We start from the raw sequence: 25205 nt of genomic DNA on the forward strand, positions 1-25205 counted from the left end.
ACAATGAAGGCAGAAATAAAGATGTTATTTGAAACCAATGAGAACTAAGATACAACATACCAGAATCTCTGGGACACATTTAAAGCAGTGTGTAGAGGGAAATTTATAGCACTAAATGCCCATAAGAGAAAGCAGGAAAGATGTAAAACTGACACCCTAACATCACAATTAAAAGAACTAGAGAAGCAAGAGCAAACATATTCAAAAGCTCGCAGAAGGCAAGAAATAAGTAAGATCAGAGCAGAACTAGAGATACAAAAAACCCTCCAAAATTCAATGAATCCAAGAGAAGGTTTTTTGAAAAGATCAACAAAATTGATAGACCGCTAGCAAGACTAATAAAGAAGAAAAGACAGAAGGATCAAATAGACGCAATAAAAAATGATAAAGGGAATATCACCACCGACCCCACAGAAATACAAACTACCATCAGAGAATACCATAAACACCTCTATGCAAATAAACTAGAAAACCTAGAAGAAATGGATAATTTCCTGGACACTTACACTCTCCCAAGACTAAATCAGGAAGAAGCTGAATCCTTAAATAGAACAATAGCAGGCTCTGAAATCGAGGTAATAATTAATAGCCTACCAACCAAAAAAAGTCCAGGACCAGACGGTTTCACAGCCAAATTCTACCAGAGGTACAAGGAGGAGCTGGTACCATTCCTTCTGAAACTATTCCAATGTATAGAGAAAGAGGGAATCCTCCCTAACTCATTTCATGAGGCCAACATCATCCTGATACCAAAGCCTGGCAGAGACATAACAAAAAAAGAGAATTTTAGACCAATATCCCTGATGAACATCGATGCAAAAAATCTCAATAAAATACTGGCAAACCGAATCCAGCAGCACATCAAAAAACTTATCCACCATGATCAAGTGGGCTTCATCCCTGAGATGCAAGTCTGGTTCAACATACGCAAATCAATAAACGTAATCCAGCATATGAACCAGAACCAAAAACAAAAACCACATGAGTATCTCAATAGATGCAGAAAAGGCCTTTGACAAAAATTCAACAGCCCTTCATGTTAAAAACTCTCAATAAATTCGGTATTGATGGAACGTATCTCCAAATAATAAGAGCTATTTATGACAAACCCACAGCCAATATCATACTGAATGGGCAAAAACTGGAAGCATTCCCTTTGAAAACTGGCACAAGACAGGGATGCCCTCTCTCACAACTCCTATTCAACATAGCCTTGGAAGTTCTGGCCAGGGCAATCAGGCAAGAGAAAGAAATAAAGAGTATTCAGTTAGGAAAAGAAGAAGTCAAATTGTCCCTATTTGCAGATGACATGATTGTATATTTAGAAAACCCCATCGTCTCAGTCCAAAATCTCCTTAAGCTGGTAAGTAACTTCAGCAAAGTCTCAGGATACAGAATCGATGTGCAAAAATCACAAGCATTCTTATACACCAGTAACAGACAAACAGAGAGCCAAATCATGAATGAACTCCCATTCACAGTAGCTTCAAAGAGAATAAAATACCTAGGAATCCAACTTACAAGGGATGTTATTGGGGACCGTGCCGGGGGCGGGGGGTGGAGAATGAACAGACACAAAAGACAAACAGAGAACATGGCGGCCGCCCTCAGAGCCTCCGCCTCACTTTATTTATACTCCATAAACCCCACGTCAGCAGAAAGAACACAATGCAAAACAAATTTTCTTTACCCAGATGTAACCTTCTGCTTAGTTCCTTGTCTCTATGCTCTTCCTTATTTGTCCGCCTTCTTGGCGCCTACGGGAGTTCATTAAAAGTTCAATTGGAGATACTGTCCTTGAGCCCTATCTATTCTTAGCATTCTGTTTTCAAGGGCCCCTGCAGGATGTAAAGGACCTCTTCAAGGAGAACTACAAACCACTGCTCAGTGAAATAAAAGAGGACACAAACAAATGGAAGAACATACCATGCTCATGGATAGGAAGAATCAATATTGTGAAAATGGCCATAATGCCCAAGGTAATTTATAGATTCAATGCCATCCTCATTAAGCTACCAATGACTTTCTTCACAGAATTGGAAAAAACTGCTTTAAAGTTCATATGGAACCAAAAAAGAGCCTGCATTACCAAGACAGTCCTAACCCAAAAGAACAAAGCTGAAGGCATCACGCTACCTGACTTCAAACTATACTACAAGGCTACAGTAACCAAAACAGCATGGTACTGGTATCAAAACAGAGATTTAGACCAATGGAACAGAACAGAGCCCTCAGAAATAATACCACACGTCTACAACCATCTGATCTTTGACAAACCTGACAAAAACAAGAAATGGGGAAAGGATTCCCTATTTAATAAATGGTACTGAGAAAATTGGCTAGCCATAAGTAGAAAGCTGAAACTGGATCCTTTCCTTACTCCTTATATGAAAATTAATTCAAGATGGATTAGAGACTTAAATGTTAGACCTAAAACCATAAAAACCCTAGAGGAAAACCTAGGTAATACCATTCAGGACATAGGCATGGGCAAGGACTTCATGTCTAAAACACCAAAAGCAATGACAGCAAAAGCCAAAACTGACAAATGGGATCTAATTAAACTAAAGAGCTTCTGCATAGCAAAAGACACTACCATCAGAGTGAACAGGCAACCTACACAATGGGAGAAAATTCTTGCAATCTACTCATCTGACAAAGGGCTAATGTCCAGAACCTACAAAGAACTCAAACAAATTTACAAGAAAAAAACAAATAACCCCATCATAAAGTGGGCAAAGGATATGAACAGACACTTCTCAAAAGACGACATTCATACAGCCAACAGACACATGAAAAAATGCTCATCATCACTAGCCATCAGGGAAATGCAAATCAAAACCACTGTGAGACACCATCTCACACCAGTTAGAATGGCAATCATTAAAAAATCAGGAAACAACAGGTATTGGAGAGGATGTGGAGAAACAGGAAAACTTTTACACTGTTGGTGGGACTGTAAACTAGTTCAACCATCGTGGAAGACAGTGTGGCGATTCCTCAAGGATCTAGAACTAGAAATACCATTTGACCCAGCCATCCCATTACTGGGTATATACCCAAAGGATTATAAACCATGCTGCTATAAAGACACATGCACACGTATGTTTATTGCGGCACTATTCACAATAGCAAAGACTTGGAATCAACCCAAATGTCCATCAGTGACAGACTGGATTAAGAAAATGTGGCACATATACACTATGGAATACTATGCAGCCATAAAAAAGGATGAGTTTGTGCCCTTTGTAGGGACATAGATGCAGCTGGAAACCATCATTCTCAGCAAACTATCATAAGAACAGAAAACCAAACACCGCGTGTTCTCCGTCATAGGTGGGAATTCAACAATTAGATCAGTTGGACACAGGAAGAGGAACATCACACACCAGAGCCTATTATGGGGAGGGGGTAGGGGGGAGGGATAGCATTAGGAGATATACCTAATGTAAATGACGAGTTAATGGGTGCAGCACACCAACATGGCACATGTATACATATGTAACAAACCTGCACGTTGTGCACATGTACCCTAGAACTTAAAGTATAATAATAAAAAAAATTTTTTAATATATATATATATAAATTAGCCAGGCGAGGTGGTGGGCACCTGTAAATCCCAGCTACTCACGAGGGAGAGGTGGGAGGATCACTTGAACCTGGGAGGCAGAGGTTGCAGTGAGCCAAGACTGCGCCACCGCACTCCAGCCTGGACAACAGAGTAAGACTGTCTCAATAAAATAAAAATAAATTAAAAAATAAATATACTTTAAAAACCCCAATAACTGAAGGAGTATACCTAGAAAGAACACTTCAGGCTATACATCTCAGAGAAACAAAACAAAACAAACGTAACATGACATGACATAACATAACAGCCAAACAGAGTTTCAAAGTAGGAGGAATAGCTGTGTTGCAAAGTCAAGAATCCCTTCTTAGCAGCAACGCAGGATGATATGTCCACTGTCTATTGCTGGGGCCAGTCTGGGTAGAGGAGAAGAGAAGCAGGCAAGGCTCAACAACAAATGCTGAATGTAGGAAGTAGTCACATTAAGGCAGGGGAATGTATGAGAGACTTTGCCTTGCTAGCCATCTTTCTTTTGATTCAGAAGATACAGGCATACCTCCAAGATATTGTGAGTTCAGCCGAAAATGAGATAGATTATTATAATAATTATTATAGCAGTCACTATTTACAGTGTCTGCTCCCCTAGAGGCACTGTACAGGGTGCTGTCATAAACATGGCATTTAATCTTTATAGTTGGTCACAATACTGTCAGACTGATACAGGCATACCTTGGAGATATTGTGGGTTTCATTCCAGATCACCTCAATAAAGCTAATGTCATAAAAAGGTGAGTCACACAGACTTGTTTCCCAGTGTATATTAAAGCTCTGTTTACACCATAATGTAGCCTATTAAGTATGCAATAGCATGTCTAAAACAATGTACATATCTTAGTTTTAAAACATTGCTAAAAAATGGTAATGAGCATGTGATTGTTTAGAGAGTTGTAATCTTTTTGGATTACATTTTCTTCTTACATCTCCTTAGACGTGAATAAATAAATGACAAATAAGAAACATTCTTGTTCAACTGTATACTAAAAATTTCATGTATTAATATATTTATCAATTATTAACCATGTATATTCACAAATACACATATCCAGAGATAAATATGGAGAGTGAAGGGTTTTACCTCAATGTTTGTTGATGGCTGCTGACTAATCGAGGTGGTGGTTGCTGAAGGGTGTGACAGCTGTGGCAATTTCTTGAAAATAAGGCAACAATGACTTATGCCACATCAATTGACTCTTTCTTTCATGAAAGATTTCTCAAAGCATGCACTGCTGTTTGAAAGCATTTTAGTAACAGAAGTTCTTTCAAAATTGAAATAATACTCTCCAACCTGCTGATGCTTTATCTACTCGGTATACGTTTTATTCTAAATCTTTTGTTGTCATTTCAACAATGCTCACAGCATCTTCACCAGGAGTAGATTCCATCTCAAGAAACCACTTTCTTTGTTCATCCATAGGAAGCAATTCCTCATCCATTCAAGTTTTAATGTGAGATTGCAACAATTTAGTCACATCTTCAGGCTCCACTTCTAATTCTAATTCTCTTGCTATTTCCACATCTGCAGTTACTTTCTCCACTGAAGTCTTTTTTTTTTTTTTTTCAATATAAGAGGAATCTTGCTCTGTTGAGCAGGTTAGCGTGCAGTGGTGTGATCTCAGTGGGTTCAAGCAATTCTCCTGCCTCAGCCTTCTGAGTAGCTGGGATCACAGGTGGTTGCCATCATGCCTGGCTAATTTTTGTATTTTTAGTAGAGATGGGGTTTTGCCATGTTGACCAGGCTGGTCCCAAAACTCCTGACCTCAGGTGATCCACCCGCTTGGCCTCCCAAAGTGCTGGGATTACAGGCAAGCCACTGCACCCAGCCCCCTCTACTGAAATCTTGAACCCCTCCAAGTAATCCATGAGGATTGGAATCAACTTCTTCCAAATTCCTATTGATTTGACATTTTAACCTCCTCCTATGAATCATGAATGTCCTTAATGGCACCTAGAATAATCCTTTCCGGAATGTTTTCAATTTACTCTGTCCAGTTCCATCAGAGGAATAATTATCTTTGGCAACTACAGCCTTACAAAATGTATTTCTTAAATATTAAGACCTAAAAGTCAAAATTACTCCCTGATACATGGGCTACAGAATGGATGCTGTGTTACCAGGCACGAAAACAACATTCATCTTGTACATCTGCAATAGAGCTCTTGGGTGACCAGGTCCATTGTCAATGAGTTATAATATTTTGAAAGGAATATTTTTTCTGAGCAGTACGTCTCAATGGTAGACTTAAAATATTCAGTAAACCACGCTACAAAGAGATGTACTGTCATCCAGGCTTTGTTGTTCTATTTATAGAACACAGGCAGAGTAGATTTAGGATAAATCTGAAGTGTCCTAGGATATTCAGATGGTCAATGAGCACTGGCTTCACCTTAATGTCACCAGCTGCATTAGCCCCTAACAAGAAAACCTATCTTTTAAAGCTTTTAAGCCAGGCATTGACTTCTCTCTAACTGTGAAAGTTTTAGATGGTATCTTCATCCAATAGAAGTCTGTTTCATCTACATTCAAAATCTGTTATTTAGTATCGTCACTTTCATCAATGATCTTAGCTAGATCTGAGTAACCTGCTGCAGCTTCTACATCAGCACCTGCTGCTTCACCTTGCACATTTATGTTATGAAGATGGCATTTTTCCTTAATCCTCATGAACCAAACTCTTTAGCTCCAAATTTTTCTTCTGCAGTTTTCTCACCTCTCAGCCTTCATAAAACTGAAAAGAGTTAGGGCCTTGCTCTGGATTAGGCTTTGCTATAAGGCAATGTTGTGACTGGTTTGATATTCTATACACACCACTGAAACTTTCTCCACATCTGCAATAAGGCTGTTTCGCTTTCTTATCTCTCATTTATTTATTGGAGGAGCACATTTCATTTCCCTCAAGAACTTTTCCTTTGTAATCCACAACTTGGGCTAACTGGCACAGGAGGCCTAGCTTTCAGCCTATATCCACTTCGACCTGCCTTCCTCACTAAGCATGATCATTTCTAGCTTTTGATTTAAAGTGAGAGATGTATGATCCTTCCTTCTACTTGAACACTTACAGCCCACTGCAGGGTTATTAACTGACCTAATTTCAATATTGTTTTGTCTTAGGGAATATAGAGGTCTGTGGAGAGGAAACGACAGAGGAAGAGCCAGTCAGTGGAGCAGTTAGAACACACACAATATTTATCCATTAGGTTCACCATCTTATATGAATTGGTATCATTCATGGCACCCCAAAACAATTATAATAGTAAACTCAAAGATCACTAATTACTGATCACCATAAATAATGAAATGGTTTGAAATATTGAGAATTACCAAAATATGACACACAGACACAAACCTAACACTCGCTGTTGGAAAAATGGTTCCAAAAGATGTGCTCAATGCAGGAATACCACAAACCTTCAACTTGTAAAAACCACAATATATGCAAAACACAATAAAGCAAATTATAATGAAACAAAGTATGCTATATAATCAAATATAGCATACTATATGATTATACTATAGAATCAATAAAGCAAATTATAATGAAACAAATTATGCTATATAATCAAATATAGCATACAATATTTGATTATACTGTATAGCATATATATTTGATTATACTATATAGTATACTATATTTGATTATACTATATAGCACAATTTGTAAAAACCACAATATATGCAAAGCACAATTTGTAAAAAACACAATATATACAAAGCACAATAAAGCAAATCATAATAAAACAAAGTACGCTATATAATCAAATATAGCATATTATATTTGATTATACTATATAGCATATATATTTGATTATTCTATATAGCATAATAAAACAAAGTATGCTATATAATCAAAAGAAATCAATTACATACAAAAATAGTGTCATAGCAAAAGAAATCAATTACATACAAAAACAGTGTCATAAGGAGAATAGGTGTTAGTCTATAACATTGCTCTAGCCCTCCAAGATGACTTTTGCAAACAGTATGCGCAGGAAAAAATGTTCCTCATTGTATGATGAGCAGTCATTCTTAAAAAAGGAATTCTACAAATAAAATGAAGGAAAGAAAAAAATCAAATGGAAACACACAAGAAAAAGTTATGAAGCAGATGAAAATTATAGTCAACTATATTGCCACAAGTATAAACTTAAAGAAGCAATCACCTCTATAACACAGAAAACATAAAGAGGAGATGCAGGAGCTCAGGGGCGCTATGGTCAAAAACATGAAGAAATAAAATGTGAATTTACAGGTCAGAGAAATAATAAAATACATAAATAAACAAAACTGAAATGAAGGTCAAATGGAAGCAGAAGACAGAACAGGTACTACTAAAACAGGAAAGTACACACAGAATAGGATTGAAAAGGAAATTTTCAAAAAGAATTTAAACAAAAAAAAAGGGGGGTTATGGAGAAAAAAAAAAATTAAGAATGGAAACGAGAAAAAAACCAGTGATATAAATAGGCCAAGACAAATTAAGAAATACAAGCATATTTGAAGTCTTCAAAGAAGCAAGCCAAAATGAAAAAAGTAAAAAACTGTTCTCAATATAATAGTTCCCAGAAATAGAAGAAAAATGTAAACTAGAAAATAAAAGAATATGGCACATCCAAGAAAAAGAGAAACATAAAGGTCAATGCCAAGACATATTCTAGTACTGGACTGCAAAAAATGGGTAGTGAGGTAAAAAACTGATCACTTCCAAGTAGAAAAAATTTCAGCGAGCCCTCAGACTAGTCTACAGCAAACAGTGAGCGCTGCCTACAAAAGGAAATAAAGTGGGTCTGAGGAATTTCTTACCTAACAGATGCGTAATTATAAAGTGAGAGAAAGGATAGTTTTAGAATACAAGAGAGAAAATATTTGCAAAATGTCTATCTGATGAGAAATTAATAGGCAGAATATCTAAGAAACTTATAGCAAAAAAAAAAAAAAAAAACTCCAATGAAAAAATGGACAAAAGATCTAAACAGACAATTCTCAAGGAAGATATATAAACTGCCAACAGGTATATAAAAATGTTACACATCACTAATCATCAGAGAAAAGCAAATCAAAACCACAATGAGATATCATCTCACCGCAGTTAAAATTGCTTTTATCAAAAAAATTGAGAATAAGGGATGTTGGTAAAGATGCAGAGAAAGGGGAATCCTTGCACTCTGTTGGTAGGAATGTAAATCAGGACAGCTGCTATGGAAACCAATATGGAGGTTCCTCAAGAAACTAAAAATACAAATATCAATGATCCAGCAATTCCACTACTGGGTATATATCCAAAAAAAAAAGAAATCAAGAGGTATCTGCACTCTTATGTTACTGTAGCAATGTTCTCAATAGCCAAAATGTGTAATCAACTTAAAATGACCATGAGTAGATGAATGGAAAAAGAAAATGTGATACACACACACACACACACACACACACACAATGTATATTATTCAGCCACAAACAAGAATAAAATCCTCTCATCTGCAGCAACATGGATGGAACTGGAGGTCATGATGCTAAGTGAAATAAGCCAAGCACAGAAAGACAAATATCACATGTTCGCACTCATATGTGGGAGCTCAAAAAGCGAATCTCACAAAGGTACAGAGTACCTTAGTGGCTACTAGTGGTTGGGAAGGGGAGGATGAAGAGATTGATTAATGGGTACAAATATACAGTTAGACAGAAGAAATAAGACCTAACGTTTGGTAGATCAGTAGGCTGACTATAGTTAGCATTAATCTATTGTACATTTCAAAATAGCTAGAAGAGAAAAATTTGAATGTTCCTAACATAAAGAAAAAATAAATATTTAAGGTGATGGATATCCCAATTACCCCAATTTGAACTTTCCACATTATATGAATATATCAAATTATCACATGTATTCCAAAAATATATAAATCTCTTAAGTTATCAAAAAAGAAGGAAACAAAGAAGGAAATACATAAATAAAGTACAAGAAATTAGGGAACAGACTTCACATTACTTCTTTTGTTTGAGACAGAATCTCACTCTGTTGCCCAGGCTGGAGTGCAGTGATGCGATCTCGGCTCACTGCAACCTCTGCCTCCCAGGTTCAAGCAATTCTCTCCTGCCTCAGCCTCCTGCGTAGCTGGGACTACAGGCACACACCACCATGCTGACTAATTTTTTGTATATTTAGTAGAGACGAGGTCTTACCATGTTAGCCAGGCTGGTCTTGAACTCCTGATCTCAGGTGATCCACCTGCCTTGGCCTCCCAAAGTACTGGGATTACAGGAGTTGGCCACCACACCTGGCCTCACCTTACTTATTTACTTATTTAGGTATTTATTCATTCATTCATTCATTCATTCATTCATTCATTCAAGACAGGGTCTCGTTATGTTGCCCAGGCAAGTCTTGAACTCCTGGGCTCAAGTGACTCTCCCGCCTCAGCCTCCCAAAATGATGGGATTATAGGCATGAGTCACTGTTAACAGACCTAGGTCTTTTTAAAAAAACTTTGATAACTTCAACCAAAGGACACTGTGCAGAAACAGAAGGGACCGAGGGAAGCAATGAAAATACTTAACTATTTAAATAATCTGGTTTACAGAGGACAACGTAAGTTATAAATAATCACAACACAGAAATTGAAGGTAAAGAGGAACAAAGGCAAAGTTTAAAGTTGGTAAAGAAAATAACGTATTTCTTTTTTTTTTTTTTTTTTTTTTTTTTTGCAGAAAAAGGCTTGTTTTATTTTAATGGCTGATCTATGTAATCACGGAGGCCAGTATGTACAGACAAACGGGGAGCTTTTATTTCTTGGTCTCTTCCTCCTTGGACTAAGTCTTGATGATCTCTTCCTTCTTGGCCTGGAGGCGCTCTTCAGGCGCTTGCGTGCTTCCTTGGTCTTAGACCTGCGGGCCTCAGCCTAGTCAGCCAGGAGCTTCTTGTGGGCCTTGTCTGCCTTTAGCTTGTGGATGTGTTCCATGAGAATACGCTTGTTTTTGAACACATTCCCCTTCACCTTCAGGTACAGGTTGTGATACATGTGGCGATCAATCTTCTCAGACTCACGGTATCTTCTGAGCAGCCGGCGCAGAATCCTCATTCTCCTCATCCACGTGACCTTCTCTGGCATTCCGGCATTGGCTGTACCCTTCCGCTTACCTATGCCCATGTGCCTGGCTTCCGGCGGGCCAAGGTATTTTTCCCGCATCGCGTTCGGGAATGGACAGTCACAGGCTTGCGGATGACCAGCCCATCTTTGATCAGCTTTCGAATCTGCTGACGGGAGTTGGCATTGGCGATTTCAATGGTCTCACTGGGGTCTAACCAGACCTGCTTGCCACAGCGGAGGACACTAGAGGCGAGCCTCTTCTGAAGCCTGAGCATACTCATGGCTGCAGCCCCAGCAGCGAAAGGAAAGCGTATTTTTTTTTTTTACTTATTTTTTTTGAGACAGAGTCTTGCTCTGTTACCCAGGCTGGAACGCAGTGGCACGATCTTGGCTCACTGCAACTTCCACCTCCTAGGTTCATGGGATTCTCCTGCCTCAGCCTCCCGAGTAGCTGGGATTACAGTAATGTGCCACCATGCCCGGCTTTTTTTTTTTTTTTTTTTTTTTTTTTTTTTTTTTTGAGACATAGTCTCGCTCTGTCGCCCAGGTTGGAATGCAGTGGCGCAATCTTCGCTCACTGCAACCTCCACCTCCCTGGTTCAAGCAATTCCCCTGCCTCAGCAGCCCGAGTAGCTGGGATTACAGGTGCACGCCACCAGGCCCGGATAATTTTTTTTGTATTTTTAGAGATGGGGTGTCACTGTGTTAGCCAGGGTGGTCTCGATCTCCTGACCTCGTGATCCGCGCACCTCGGCCTCCCAAATTGCTAGGATTACAGGCATGAGCCACCACGCCCAGCCATGTATTTTTATAAATGAAAAGTGCAAGTATTATTAAAGATATAAAGGTGAACATCAAACAAATAATTTAACCAATCGATATCATGTGCTCAGAAAGGACAGAGAGGGAGAAAAAGGCAATATACCAATGTCATTGCATATAACTGGGAGTAAGAAAACAATAAGCAATAAAATAGAGAACCAAGTATATCACACAAAACATTAGTTATAAAGATAACCAATGGATTCCAAACCAAACCTTTAAATTACTAATGGTGTATACTAAACGAAAACAGGAAAACATGGATTATATAATGACATATTTAATGGATCATAGAGTGGTCATATAAAAACATATTTTTAGGCAACAGAAACCATAGCAAATACTATGATAATTGCATAAAGACTACATATAACTCTAATATCGATGAATGAAAGTGAGTTTAACACTGTTACTTAAGAGCAAAGACAAACTAAGTAACAAAGTGAAACCTAACCTTGTAACATAAAAATTCATCTAAAGGTTTCAAAAATGTTGAAAATAAGATGGTTAAAGGCATGCTAGGAAAGCATGGACAGAATGAAACGGTTGTTGGGATACTAATTAGAGATCACATTCAGAGGACGAAAGGAAAGAATTAAGTGATTTTTATAATAAGGATATTTTATTATGATAAAGAGTGTAATCCAGAATGAATGTAGATTTAACTGTAAGGTTTCTGTTCCCAGTACTATGGTGGTTTAGATATTCTAAAAATCCCTCCTTTTGCAAACACCTAGAAATGCTAAATTAGGTAAAACATTATCTTTTAAAATGTAGCACCAGTCTGAAGAAAAAGTAAAGGTAATTTACAATAGTCAATGAAAACTTACAAAGAGAAAGTCAAACACACAGTGATGAGTGATAAAAACACATGCCACATTGAAGGTGTCTATAGAAGCCACCAACAAAGAACCTTAGGACTGAAGAACCGTGCAGAGCAACAAGAATAACGCCCTAGACCTAATAGAAATAGATAGCAGAAATAAGAGTCCTAAATAAAGCTTGAGCCTAAGAAAGCTGGCGCTTAAATGAAAATGGAAGAAGGGTGACAACAGAAAAAGAGATTCAGTGGCAAAAGGAAACAAACAGGAAATAGATTTAGACATATGTGGTCAATTTTTCACTAAAGTGCCAAGGTAATTTATGGGAATGATAGACTTTTCTACAAATGGTGCTGAAATAACTAGATACTAGTATGAAAGAAAACAGAACCTAGAACTCTTACCTCACCCCGTATTTTAAAATTGAGATCGAATATATCTATCTATCTATCTATATATATATATATACATCAAAACAGAAAAAGGAAAACTATAAAGCTTCCGGAAGAAAACACAAGATGATTTTGTAATCCTGAGGTATGAAATGACTTGTTTGAATATAGAAAGCACTAACTATAAAAGGAAAACTTGATGAAGTTAATTTTTTTAAGTTAAAATTTTCTGTTCATTAGAATACCATATGAGAAGGAAAATCAAAAGGAGGCTACAGACTAGGGAAAATATTCACAAGATATATATCTGCCAAAAGTCTTATATCTAGAATATGAAAAGAACTTCCAATAAATAATAAAAACGCAACCCTATTAAAACAAGAGCAAAACATTACAACACTTTATAATATATCTATTATATGCTGTATATAACATATATAACTATACAAGGATGATTGGTAAGTACAGGGAAACATGTTCAACATCATTAAGAAAGTACAAAGTGAAACATAATAAGCTACCTCTCGAATAGCCATTCATTTTGAATGCCTAAAATAAAAAAGGCTAACAATATCAAATGTTGACAGAGATGTGGATCATCTAGAACTCTTATATATTGTTGATTCATGGGAAAAAGTTGGGCAGTTTTTAAATAAACTTAAAGCAGACTCCTCTAGCAAAAGAATTGAAAACATGTCCACAGATGGACTCATCTAAGAATGTTAAGACCATCATTATTCGTAAGAGCCCTACACCAGAGCCAACCCAAATGTCCATCACCAAGTAAATGAACAAAATAATTGTGACATATTCAGAGGTAAAACAACATAGATGAAATTGCTAAAACGTTATGTTGAGTGAGAGAGGATCCACATAAACTGCATGATTCTGTTTGTAGCATGTTCCAAAACAGAGAAAACTAAGATACGATACAGTAACAAATTCATGAGTCCATCTAAATCTAGTTCCGGTTTGTTTTCTTTTGCCACTGGATCTCTGATGAATAGATGGACAGAAATAGGAAGGAGGGAAGGAATGAAGGAAGGAGGGAGGGAGGGACAGTTGGAGGGAGGGAGGGAGGGAGGGCCGGGCGCGGTGGCTCACGCCTGTAATCTGGAGAACGGCATGAACCCGGGAGGCGGAACTTGCCGAGATCAGGCCACCGCACTCCAGCCTGGGCGACAGAGCAAGACTCCATCTCAAAAAAAAAAAAAAAAAAAGGAAAATAAAGGAAAGAAAGGAAGGAAAGGAGAGAGGAGAGGGGCAGAAGGGGGGCACTTCTTTATAATAAATGCCAATTAATAAATCATTTTACAGCCATCATGACAAAATTTGATTTGAACAGGAACCATCTATGTATGCTAAATCCAAGAGAGGGAAAATCAGAGAAGGAGCAGCATATTTGCATGGTCACAATATCTCATGTTAATTGTTACATACTAAACAACTGTGAGAAGAAAAAACAGTTAACTATGCAGTGATACTGGACCAAACTTTGGCCAGGAACTTGGCCTTGGGGCTAAGGAACTCAAAATAATACCCTGAAAAGCATATGACCTCAATCTCACTATGTACTGATGCAGGAAAGATTGCATAATCTAAATCTCATTGTGATGAAACATAAAAATAAGTTGAGGCCAGTGTCATGAAAGGGTAAGGAACTGTCCCACATTAAAGGAAACAAAAAGATATCATTAAATGCAATAAGTGATCCTGGATTAGATCTTCACACTGAACAAAAAACATGCTATAAAGGACAGTATAGGGACAACTGACAAAATATAAGTATATTAAAGTATTGTATAATAGTTAAATTCCAGCCACATGCAATGGCTCATGCCTGTAATTCTAGCACTCTGGGAGGCCAAAGCAGGAAGATCACATGGGGCCAGGAGTTCAATATCAGACTGCGCAACATAGCAGAACTCTGTCTACAAAAAAAGACATTGTGCACAGTGGTGTGCACCTGTAATACTAGCAACTTGGGAGGCTGAGGTGAGAGGATCACTTGGGTCCGGGAATACAAGGTTACAGTGAGCAATGATTGTGCCATTGTACTCCAGCCTACGTGACAACGTAAGATCGTGTTTCTAAAAAAACAAAACTAAGAATAAAAAAAAATAAAAAGTTAAATTCTTAAATGTGGTAACTGTGCTGTGTCTATGTAAGAGAATGTCTTTATTTTAAAAAAATACATACTATACTATAGCATATTATTATTATTTTTAAAGCAAGTTTATTAGGAAAGTAAAGGAATAAAAGAATGGCTACTCCATAGGCAGAGCAGCCAGTATTGCAAATTAAAGGAACATGATGAATGCAAGCATAGGTGTATATACATGTATGTGTGTGTTTGTATAGACTGAGAGAATAATAAAGTAAATGTGGCAAAATGTTAAAAATTTGTGACTCTAAGTAAAATATACATAAAAGTTATTCTATATTTTTGTGACTTTTCTGTACATTTGAAATTACTTCAAAAAGTTGAAAAAATAGAGCAGCAAGTAACTATAAAAAATATACTTTAGTGACAGAAGTCAGATCAGTGATTTTAATGTAGGAGGATGGGATTGTTTAGAAAGAGGCCTACTTTGGATGATGGTAATGTTTTATATCTTGACGGAGGTTTTTGAAAACACAGGGGTATTCAGTGTATCAGAATCTACAAAACTGTGCACCTAAAATCCATATATTTTATTAAATTAAACTAGACTTAATTTTTTAAGCTAATAAGGAAACTTAAAGCTTGGCAGGAGATGAAAATTAATGATCGAAATTCATAATAGTAAGCCTACCTAAAAATGAACTTGAGGTTTGAATTTATATTACCTGTGTGACCTGGGAAACTGCAAGCCAAGAATCTAATTTTGCAAATCCTCCATTGAAGAACTTACTCATTTACATCTCTCAAAATTTCCACAGACTGGCCAGGCGTGGTGGCTCACACCTGTAATCCCAACTCTTTGGGAGGCTCAGGTGGGTGGATCACCTGAGATCAGGAGTTCGAGACCAGCCTAGCCAACATGACGAAACCCCATCTCTACTAAAAATATTTTAAAAATTAGCCAGGCGTGGTGGCATGCGATTGTCATCCCAGCTACTCAGAAGGCTGAGGCAGGAGAATCGCTTGAACACAGGAGGCAGAGGTTGCAGTGAGCCAAGATGGTGCCATTGCACTCCAGCCTGGGCAACAAGAGCAAACCTCTGTCTTAGAAAAACAAAAAAACAAAACCCACAGATTAAGATTATTTATTAAAACAAAATTTAAGACATCTGCAAATACACTGGGAAATAAACCATCACATACAACAATAAAAGGCAAAATTAACCTCTAAAGGACTTCAAAGAATGTAAATAAACATGACTTACATAAATAAGTATGTTCTAAATATTTACAGGAATAAGACAGAATCAAAACATAGCAAAAAAAGACACTACCAACATAAGCAGGCAGAGCTGAATTGGACTTAAAAATACACTTTCTGAAATTAAGAACAGAAAGTTAAAAGTCCGTATTCTCCAATTTCAAGAAAAGAAAGGACTAACTGTTCTCTGGTAGTCAGCTAATCCCTAAAGTATACACAGAAATTTCACACAGTCCTTAAACACTCCTGTTTTTGAAAGTCTCCAGGCTTCTAAAGCCCAGTGCAATACCAACTCTTTGCTTTGTTTAGAAAGTCATGGCTAAGAAGCACAGTTCTCCCTTGCTTATCAAGAAAGAAATTGAGTGGTTTCTGATTTCAAGTATATTAAGTGATGGTCTCATCCTTAAGAGAATTCAATAAATTAATTAACAGTAAAAATAACATCAGTAAGCTTGAATATGGCTAAATGCAAAATATCAAAACTGCAGCACACAACAAAAAAGATAAGAGGTATACAGGACACCAAAAAAGCAATTAAGTAAATGTAAAAATAATTCGTGTTCACGGAATGAAATACTCCATATTATAAATATATCAATTATCCCCAAACTGATCTATAGATGCAATAAAACTTCATTCACAATCCTAGCAAATTTTTTTGTGAAAATTGATAAATGACTTCTACAATTTATATGTAATTCAAAGAGTCAATAATAGCTGAGACAATTTTGAAAAAGAGTAAGGCTGAAAGATTTATACTATCTGATACCAGAATATTTATTATAAAGCTACAGTAAGAAGCATGAAGAAGTATGGTACTGACACAAAGACTGCAAACAGAGAAACAAAACAAAGAATCTACAACTGCACTATTCCCTATGGTAGGTACTAAACATGTGACTATTTAAATTTGAATTAATTAAAATTAGTAAAATTAAAAATGCAATCATTAGTTGCACTAGTCACACTTCAAGTACTCAATAGCCATCTGCAGTGAATAGCTACTGAATTGAACAGTATACATAAAGAATATTTCCATCACAGTGGAAAGTTCCATTAGACAGCACTTACCTAGAAAGGTATACACATAAAATTACTTGATTTATGACAAAAGTAACATTACAATGCAGTAGGAAAAAGTCTTTTCAATAAATTGTGCTAGATCAAGTAGACATTCATATGTAAAAATAAACTTAAAAATAAGTAAGTGAGGCCGAGCACAGTGGCTCACACTTGTAATCCCAGTACTTTGGGAGGCCAAGGCGGGCAGATCAGTGGACGTCAGGAGTTCGGGATGAGCCAGGCCAACATGGTAAAACTTTGTCTCTACTAAAAATACAAAAATTAGCTGGTCATGGTGGTGTGCACCTGTAATCCCAGCTACTCGGGAGACCGATGCAGGAGAATCACCTGAACTCGGGAGGCAGAGGTTGCAGTGAGCCGAGATCGCGCCACTGTACTCCAGCCTGGGAAATAGCGAGACTCTGTCTCAAAAAATAAATAAATAAATAAATAAGTAATCAATCCTGATGTCTACTTCATACCATATACACAAAACAATTCAAAGTAGATTGTAAATCAAATTAATGTAAAAATTAAAACAATAAAGCTTTTAGAAGAAAACACAGGAAATCTCTTCATGACTTCATAGTAGACAAAGATTTTTAAAATTTGATCAAAGAAGTGACAGCCAGACCGGGCACGGTGGCTCACACTTGTAATCCCAACACTTTGGAAGGCAGAGGCGGGTGGATCACAAGGTCAGGAGTTTGAGAGCAGCCTGGCCAACATGGTGAAACCCCGTCTCCACTAAAAATACAAAACTTAGCTGGGTGTGGTGGCAGACGTCTGTAGTCCCAGCTACTCGGGAGGCTGAGGCAGGAGAATTGCTTAAACCCATGAGGTGGAGGTTGCACTGAGCAGAGATAGGGCCACTGCACTCCAGCCTGGGAGACAGAGCAAGACTCTGTCTCAAAAAAAAAAAAAAAAAAGTGCCAGGTATAGAACAAATACGGATAAAGATGATGTAAGATGACATTAAAATTGAGAATCTCTGCTTATCAGAAGACATCATTAAGACAAGGAAAAGGCAAAACACAACCTGAGAAAATTTACTTGCAATAAATATACCTGATAAAAGACTCATATCCAGAATATAAATCTGACAAAAGGACTCCTACAAAACAATAAGAAAAAGGCAAATAGACAATCCAGAAGAAAAACAGATTAGACATGAACAGGCACTTAACAAAAGATGTCCAAATGACTAATAAGCATATGATAAGGTATTACATTTTACTTATCATCAGAGAAATGTAAATAAAAACCTCAATATACATCACTATATACCTACCAGAATATCTAAAATGAAAATAAAGATAGGCAAAATGAAGTGTTGGTGAGGATGAGATATAAATGGAACTCTTAAACACTGTTGATACAAGAAAAAATTGGTGAAATTACATTGGAAAATGTTTAGCAGAGGTATGGGTTGAATTACATATCGCCAAAATTCATATGCTGAAGTTCAAACCCCCAGTACCTCAAAATGTGACCTTATTTGGAAATATGGTCACTGCAGACATAATTACTTAAGATGAAGTCATTAGGGTATCACCAATGTACCGAATATGACTAGTGTCCATACAAAAAAGGCAAATTTGGAACTAGAGACATAAACAGAGGAAAGATAATTTGAATAGAAATAGGAAGAAAACAGTAGCCTATAAGTCAAGAAGAGAGCCCTGGAAAAGACAATTCCTTCACAGCTCTCAAGAGGAATCAACCCTGCCAACACCTTAATTTTGGACTGCTAGCCTCCAAAACTGTGGGAAAATAAATTTCTGTTGTTTAAGCCACCTAGTTGCAGTATGCTTTTATGATAGTCCTAGCAAACTAATATAGGCATTATCTACTAAAATGGAATACACGCACACCCTATGATCCAACAATTCTTCTTCATAGATACACATCAAAGTGTGTATATACGTTCACCAAAAGATTTGTATAAGAACATTCATATCATTACTATTTTATGAGCCCCAAACTAGAAATAACCCAAATGCTCCACAGTGGCATGAATAAATTATGGTATATTCACAAGATGGAATTTTACATGGCAATGAGAATGAACGAACTACAACCACATACAAAAACATAGATTGATCTCACAATAATGTTGAGAAAAACAAGATACAAAAGAATATACAATTACAATAATATAGTTGAACAGGCAAAGCAATCTATAATGTTAGAAGTCAGGATAGTGGTTACTTTTCGAGAGAAAGGAAGTAGTAACGATTGGAAGGGATAAGAGGGAGGTTTCTGTGATGCTGGCAATGTTCTATTTCTCGATCTTGGTGATGCTACACTGTGAAAATTCCTCAAGCTGTACATTCACAATCTGTATACCTTTGTCCATGTAAATTACATATCAGTAAAAAATAAAATAAAATAAAAAGTACTTTAAAAAAACTGAATAGGTTGGTTAAACAGCAGATTAGACCAGCTGGTTATGAATTGTATAAGAGAACTTGAAAACAGTCATAATGTAATAAACAGAAAATATATAAGAGACATTAATAGAGGCATAGGATGAAAGAAAAAGGTCAAGTATAAATCTAACTGGAATTGCAGCAGACAAAACAAACGGGGGAGAAGCAATATTTGAAGAGGGAATAGCTGAGAATCTCCTAGAATCAACAAACACAAATCCCAGATTTAAAAGGCACAATAATCCTAAACAGGATAAATAAAAAGAAAACCATACTGAATAAAGTATAGTGAAACTGCAGAACTCCAAAGACGAGAAAATCTTCAAGTCAGATGATGCACAAAGGAACAAAAATTGGACGGATTTTTTTTTTATTTAAAAAAATTTCAAACTCACAGAAAAGCAAAAAAGAATAATTCAATGAGCATACCCCGCAGATTATACCACTCACCAATGAAGACACCCACCAGAATATACTACTCACTAAATTCACACTGTTAACATTTTGGCTCATCCACTCAAAATGTTTCTGAACATAAGTCCTTCCCTTTTGGGAAAATGTAGAAAGTATAGCACTAACAATAGCACTATTGTTATTGTCTGAAAATTCTTTATCATGCATTTATTAGAAACAAGAACATTCTTCTATTCAATGACAACACCATTACCTCATCTAAGATAATCAACATTAATCCAATAACATCATCTAAATAGAGTCCAGATGAAATTTTCCCAGTGATCTTAAAAGCATTCCCTAAAGTTTTTCTTTTTACTGATCCAGGATCTAACCAAGGCTTGTGCATTACTTTTAGATGGTATGGTTATTAGAGGTCTCTCTCAATTTAGAGACCTTCCTTGATACACTACTTCCTTTGATTTTGATGACACTGAATCCTTTGAAGAGTCCAAGTCAGTTGGCATGAAAAAATGTTCTACATTCTGGATTAGTTGGACAGTTTCACCATGATTCCCAGATCAAATGTTTCCAGTAAGAACACCACATAAGGTAATGTTATGTCTCTTCTGTGCACCACATTAAGCATGTGGCTATCCCACTATTAGCAATACCAAGCTTGGCCATTTTGTAACTTTTCCCTTTGTAATAAATAAGTCATCTGTAAGGTGCTATTTTGAGACTCAGGGGTATATTATCAATGACAATTATGGAAGCCAGAAGACAGGAGGATACAACCTTCTAAGTGCTAAGAAAAAAATAACTATTAAAGCAGACCTATATTGCCAACGAAAATATTACTGAAGAATGAACTCAAGATAAAATATATCCTGAAATTATTTTTAAATCCTGAAATTACTATTTCATGGTCAAGTAAACAAAAAACTTGATGGGAAACATTTCCCCAGTTTTCATTTGCCAAATAATATAATAAAAACTTTCTGCAACTAACATCATGTTTTCAGAAAAGAAAGGACAATTCTAAGCCTCCAAAAAAGAAGACTTAAGCTCAAAATAAATGAAGGTTCTCTAAAATGAATGAATTTTGCTTTATGAACAGCACAGTTTTTATTTTCTCATTTTGCTACATGTATCCATATTTTGTTAGGACTGGTTAACAGTCCAGGGACAAGTGTTTGGAAATTACTAAGTCTAGATACAAAAAAGGGAAAAGGCATTTTATTTCACCATTATGAAGAACTTGGTCTTCTTTTCTAACCACAGTAATTAGGATTATAAAATCCATTTTATAGTTAATGAATCTGAAGTATGAATTGTTAAAGAAGCATGCACAGCATCACAGAAATAGTAAGTGGCTCAGATTTAAACCAAGTCTAAACCTAAAGCGTATGTTCTTTCTACTCTGCCATAGTGAGAAGCCCAACCACACAAAATATGAAATACCTAAAGGAGCTAAAGGCTGTCAAATGGCAGTTTAAAATGTCATTTGTGACTGAATCTTCAGGAATTTGAGGACGGTTAACAATGTGAATATGAAAGAGTACAACTTTTCTAACTCCATAAAAGCAATGGAAATCTACAGAAGTGATGTCTAGGGTGGAGAAACTGAGAAGATGCAGGTGTAAGGTGAAAAACACCAGGTATATAACCTTAAGTGTCAACTAACAGTTATAAATACAAATGTGTACAATATAAACAAACTACTAATACATGAATCTCAATAAGACTACAACAATTTAAAAAAGTTTTTCATAAACAGCACATACAACTGGATTCCATTTATATAAACCACTAAAAACAGGCAAAATAAAAAACATCAGATCAATGTGAGAGTGGGGACTGACTCAGAAAGGGAATGAAGTAACTTTCTAGGATGATGGGTTTGGGTTATAAAAGTATATGCATTTGTCAAGGTTTGTACATTTCATTAATTAAATCACAACAGAAAAAAATCTGTAAACAAATATGAATTCTGGTTAATCATACATATACTTAAGTATATATGAGAAAGTATAATAATGTTTGTAATTTACTTTGAAATAAATGAAAATAATAAAACGGACTGATGGGGTAGAAGGATAGAGGGATGGATTAATAGATAAATACGTGATAGACCAAGCATGGCAAAATGTTAATAATAAACTGCGTGTGTTGACTCTACCAAGCATTTACTCTAACATTCTTTCAATTTCGTTGTATGTTTTTTAAATTGTTCATAATAAAATGTTGAAGAGAAAGTACATGATATATGTGACTGTGGAACTAAGACAATGCTATCCTTAAAAATATAGAAAACCATATAATGGCCCAATTTGATGGAAGAGATCATATAACTATCATGAAGTTTGAAAGAAGTAAAGAAATACAGACAGTACTATAAGGTACTCATAAGACACACCCAGAAGTTGCTAAATCTAAGGTGAAAAATAAAATGAATAAAAATACAATGGATGGGTGCAGTGGCTCATGCCTGTAATCTCAGCACTTTGGGAGGCAAGGCAGAAGGATCACTTGAGCCCAGGAGTTTGACCAGCCTAGGCAACATGGTGAAAACCCATCCCTAAAAAAAACAAAACAAAAACAAAAATTACCCGGGTGTGGTGGTGTGCACCCCATAGTTCCAGCTATTCAGGAGGCTGATGTGGCAGAATCACTTAAACCCAAGAGACAGAGGTTGCAGTGAGCCAAGATCATGCCACTACACTCCAGCCTGGGTAAAAGGGCAGAGTCTGTTTAAAAAAAAAAAAAAAAAAAAAAAAAAAATCCTTCTGGTAAGAGACAAAGAAAAACAAAAAACGATGGAAGTAAGTTGAATTAGTTTCATGTGAAAGCAACATTCTAGAAAACTGTCAATATATGAGTTGCTGAGAATATCTGGTAACTGAAATTATTAAGATAACTGAACATACTTTCTCTTAAGAAATCACAATTGGTTCGGCATATTTCAACATGAAGTATAAGTCAACCATAGTAAATGGATAAAGCTAACTTAGTCACAATCAATTCTACCAAAAAAAGATTGTTTGAAAAGAATAGTTTGAACAGAACTTTGTTTTTAATACACTTGCCAGGAATTTAACATTTTTAGCATGTCTTAAAAGAAGAATTTTACCTGCCATTTCTTTTGAGGGCAAAAATGATGCCATCTTTCTGGAATGGAAGCAGCTTTGCTCTTAGTCTGTCAGGCAAAAAGTCCAGCAGTTTCTCAGATTCACTTGTCACACAAGAAATGTGAGGTGTGAGAGACGTTTTTATGTTATGAACCCTAGGCATGATGATCCTAAAAAACAAAGAAACAACAAAAAAGGAAGGGGTGTAAGAAATAGATATTACTAAGTATGTTACAGAATCACATATAAATAATATTAAAGCACTTATTAATAGCTTTGACATACCATTTATATAAACTAAATCATATTCTCACAGTAAGCTACTAAGAAAATTCACAGCACTGAGTTTGAAAACAATCACTTAATGCACTCTCTAGGAACTCAGCATGCACTATTTCAAGCCCTAATACCATACACCAGCTTAACGCCACAAATGTATTACTAATAAATTACAAATACAACTACATTTTCCACAAATTGGATAATTTTTAAAATAAGGGATGAATCTGCTAGAGAAAGATGAGTCCTTTAATAATTTATCCTTTTATGGATCCACATTTTCATATCACACCAGATTTTCTAAGAGTGAGGTAAAGCTGCATTTTAAAAAATTATAAAATACAAAGACATTAACTACAAAATCAAATTTATCGTAATTAATGTATTATTAAATTGTTTAAATATTAAAATTAATTTTTTAAATGAGCTGAATCCACAGTATAACTCTGCCTGATTAACACCTTCCTCACCCCCTGGTTTTCCACAGATGTTATTTTAATTTTCTATGACATAAAAATTTCATATATCTGTAAATTCTTATAAATCATATTCTCACTGGAAGAAAATGTCCTATTATACCACTACACTACAATGCCTATCAAATAATATAATATTATTTTGTATTTATAATATAATAATATTTTGTATTTAGATGGTACCCTGCCTTCTGTTTATATATTATCTCATTTCATCTTTTAAAAAAAGTTTGCGGGCCAGGCGCAGTGGCTCACGCCTGTAATCCCAGCAGTCTGGGAAGCCGAGGTGGGTGGATCACAAGGTCAGGAGTTCGAGACCAGCCTGGTCAATGTGGCGAAACATTGTCTTTACTAAAAATACAAAAATTAGCTGGGTGTGGTGGCACATGCCTGTAATCCTGGCATGACAATCACTTGAACTCAGGAGGAGGAAGTTGCAGTGAGCTGAGATCACACCACTGCACTCCAGCTTGGGTAACAGAGCGAGACTCCATCTCAAAAATAAAGAAAAAAAAAAAGCCAATGTGGCTGATGACCCAAAGGAGGGAATGGTATAAGATGAAGCTACCGAGATAAACAAGAGCCAAATCATATACAGCCTTGATAATAACTTTGGATTCCTTTTTAAGAAGGAAGGAATGCTAATGGAGTTTGCTGTCCTATACACCATTAAGCAAATGGGACTATTTAAATTTGAAAATTCGGTTCTCCAGTTTCACCAGCCATGTTTCAAGGGCTCAACAGTAACATATGTCTGGTCCAAGCTATGATATTTAATAGTAAAGATACAGAACATTTCTCTCTTCACTCAAAGTTCTATTGGACAGTACTCCATGGAAGGTTTAAACAGGGGAATGACACAATCTGACTTACATTTCAAAAAACACCTGAAGGAGACAAAGATATTAATAAGGAGCCAGGAGATAAATATTCTTACAGGATTTGGCCAGTCAACAAAGCCTCCACTGCTTCAGTAGGCAACCGAATTTAGAAATGATTTATGAGTCAGTTCTGTCTGAATAAGGTCCTCATAAACACTTATGAGTGGGCCTCCATAGGACCCTCTCAACACCACCACCCCCATAACAAAACTTAGCAAGGAATAGAGAATGGAGCAAAAAGGGAAAGCATGAAAGCAGAAAAACTGTTTTCAGGTTGCAACAGACAAGGCAAAAAACCTTTAACAGTGAAACTGAAAAGATTCAGGAAGTGTATCAGAGGTAAAGCAAACAGCACCTGCTGATGCAGTACACGTAGAGAATAAGAGAAACGTAGAATCAAAATGTGGACCTAGAGTGATGGAGTGAGTTAGTGATGCAATTGGCTG

General features: G+C 36.3%; 1 protein-coding gene and 1 pseudogene across 23 annotated transcripts in view; both read right to left on the minus strand.

Annotated features, from left to right (window-relative positions):
- ZRANB3 (zinc finger RANBP2-type containing 3) overlaps positions 1-25205 on the minus strand; it is a 321989-nt gene that overhangs the window by 274560 nt on the left and 22224 nt on the right. For all 22 annotated transcript variants that reach the window (XM_077956903.1, XM_077956894.1, XM_077956902.1 and 19 more), the window contains exon 2: positions 23126-23293. Coding sequence is in view for 7 of the 22 variants with exons in the window: in XM_077956894.1 (XP_077813020.1) it covers positions 23126-23293 (168 nt within the window). In the remaining 15 variants the exon portion in view is untranslated. The remainder of the gene's footprint in view (positions 1-23125; positions 23294-25205) is intronic.
- Positions 10291-11014, minus strand: LOC712378 (large ribosomal subunit protein eL19 pseudogene; annotated as a pseudogene). The gene has a single exon (XR_013401982.1). The product of XR_013401982.1 is annotated as a large ribosomal subunit protein eL19 pseudogene (transcript).

Source organism: Macaca mulatta, chromosome 12, assembly GCF_049350105.2.
Source record: "Macaca mulatta isolate MMU2019108-1 chromosome 12, T2T-MMU8v2.0, whole genome shotgun sequence".
Classification (NCBI taxonomy): Eukaryota; Metazoa; Chordata; class Mammalia; order Primates; family Cercopithecidae; genus Macaca; species Macaca mulatta.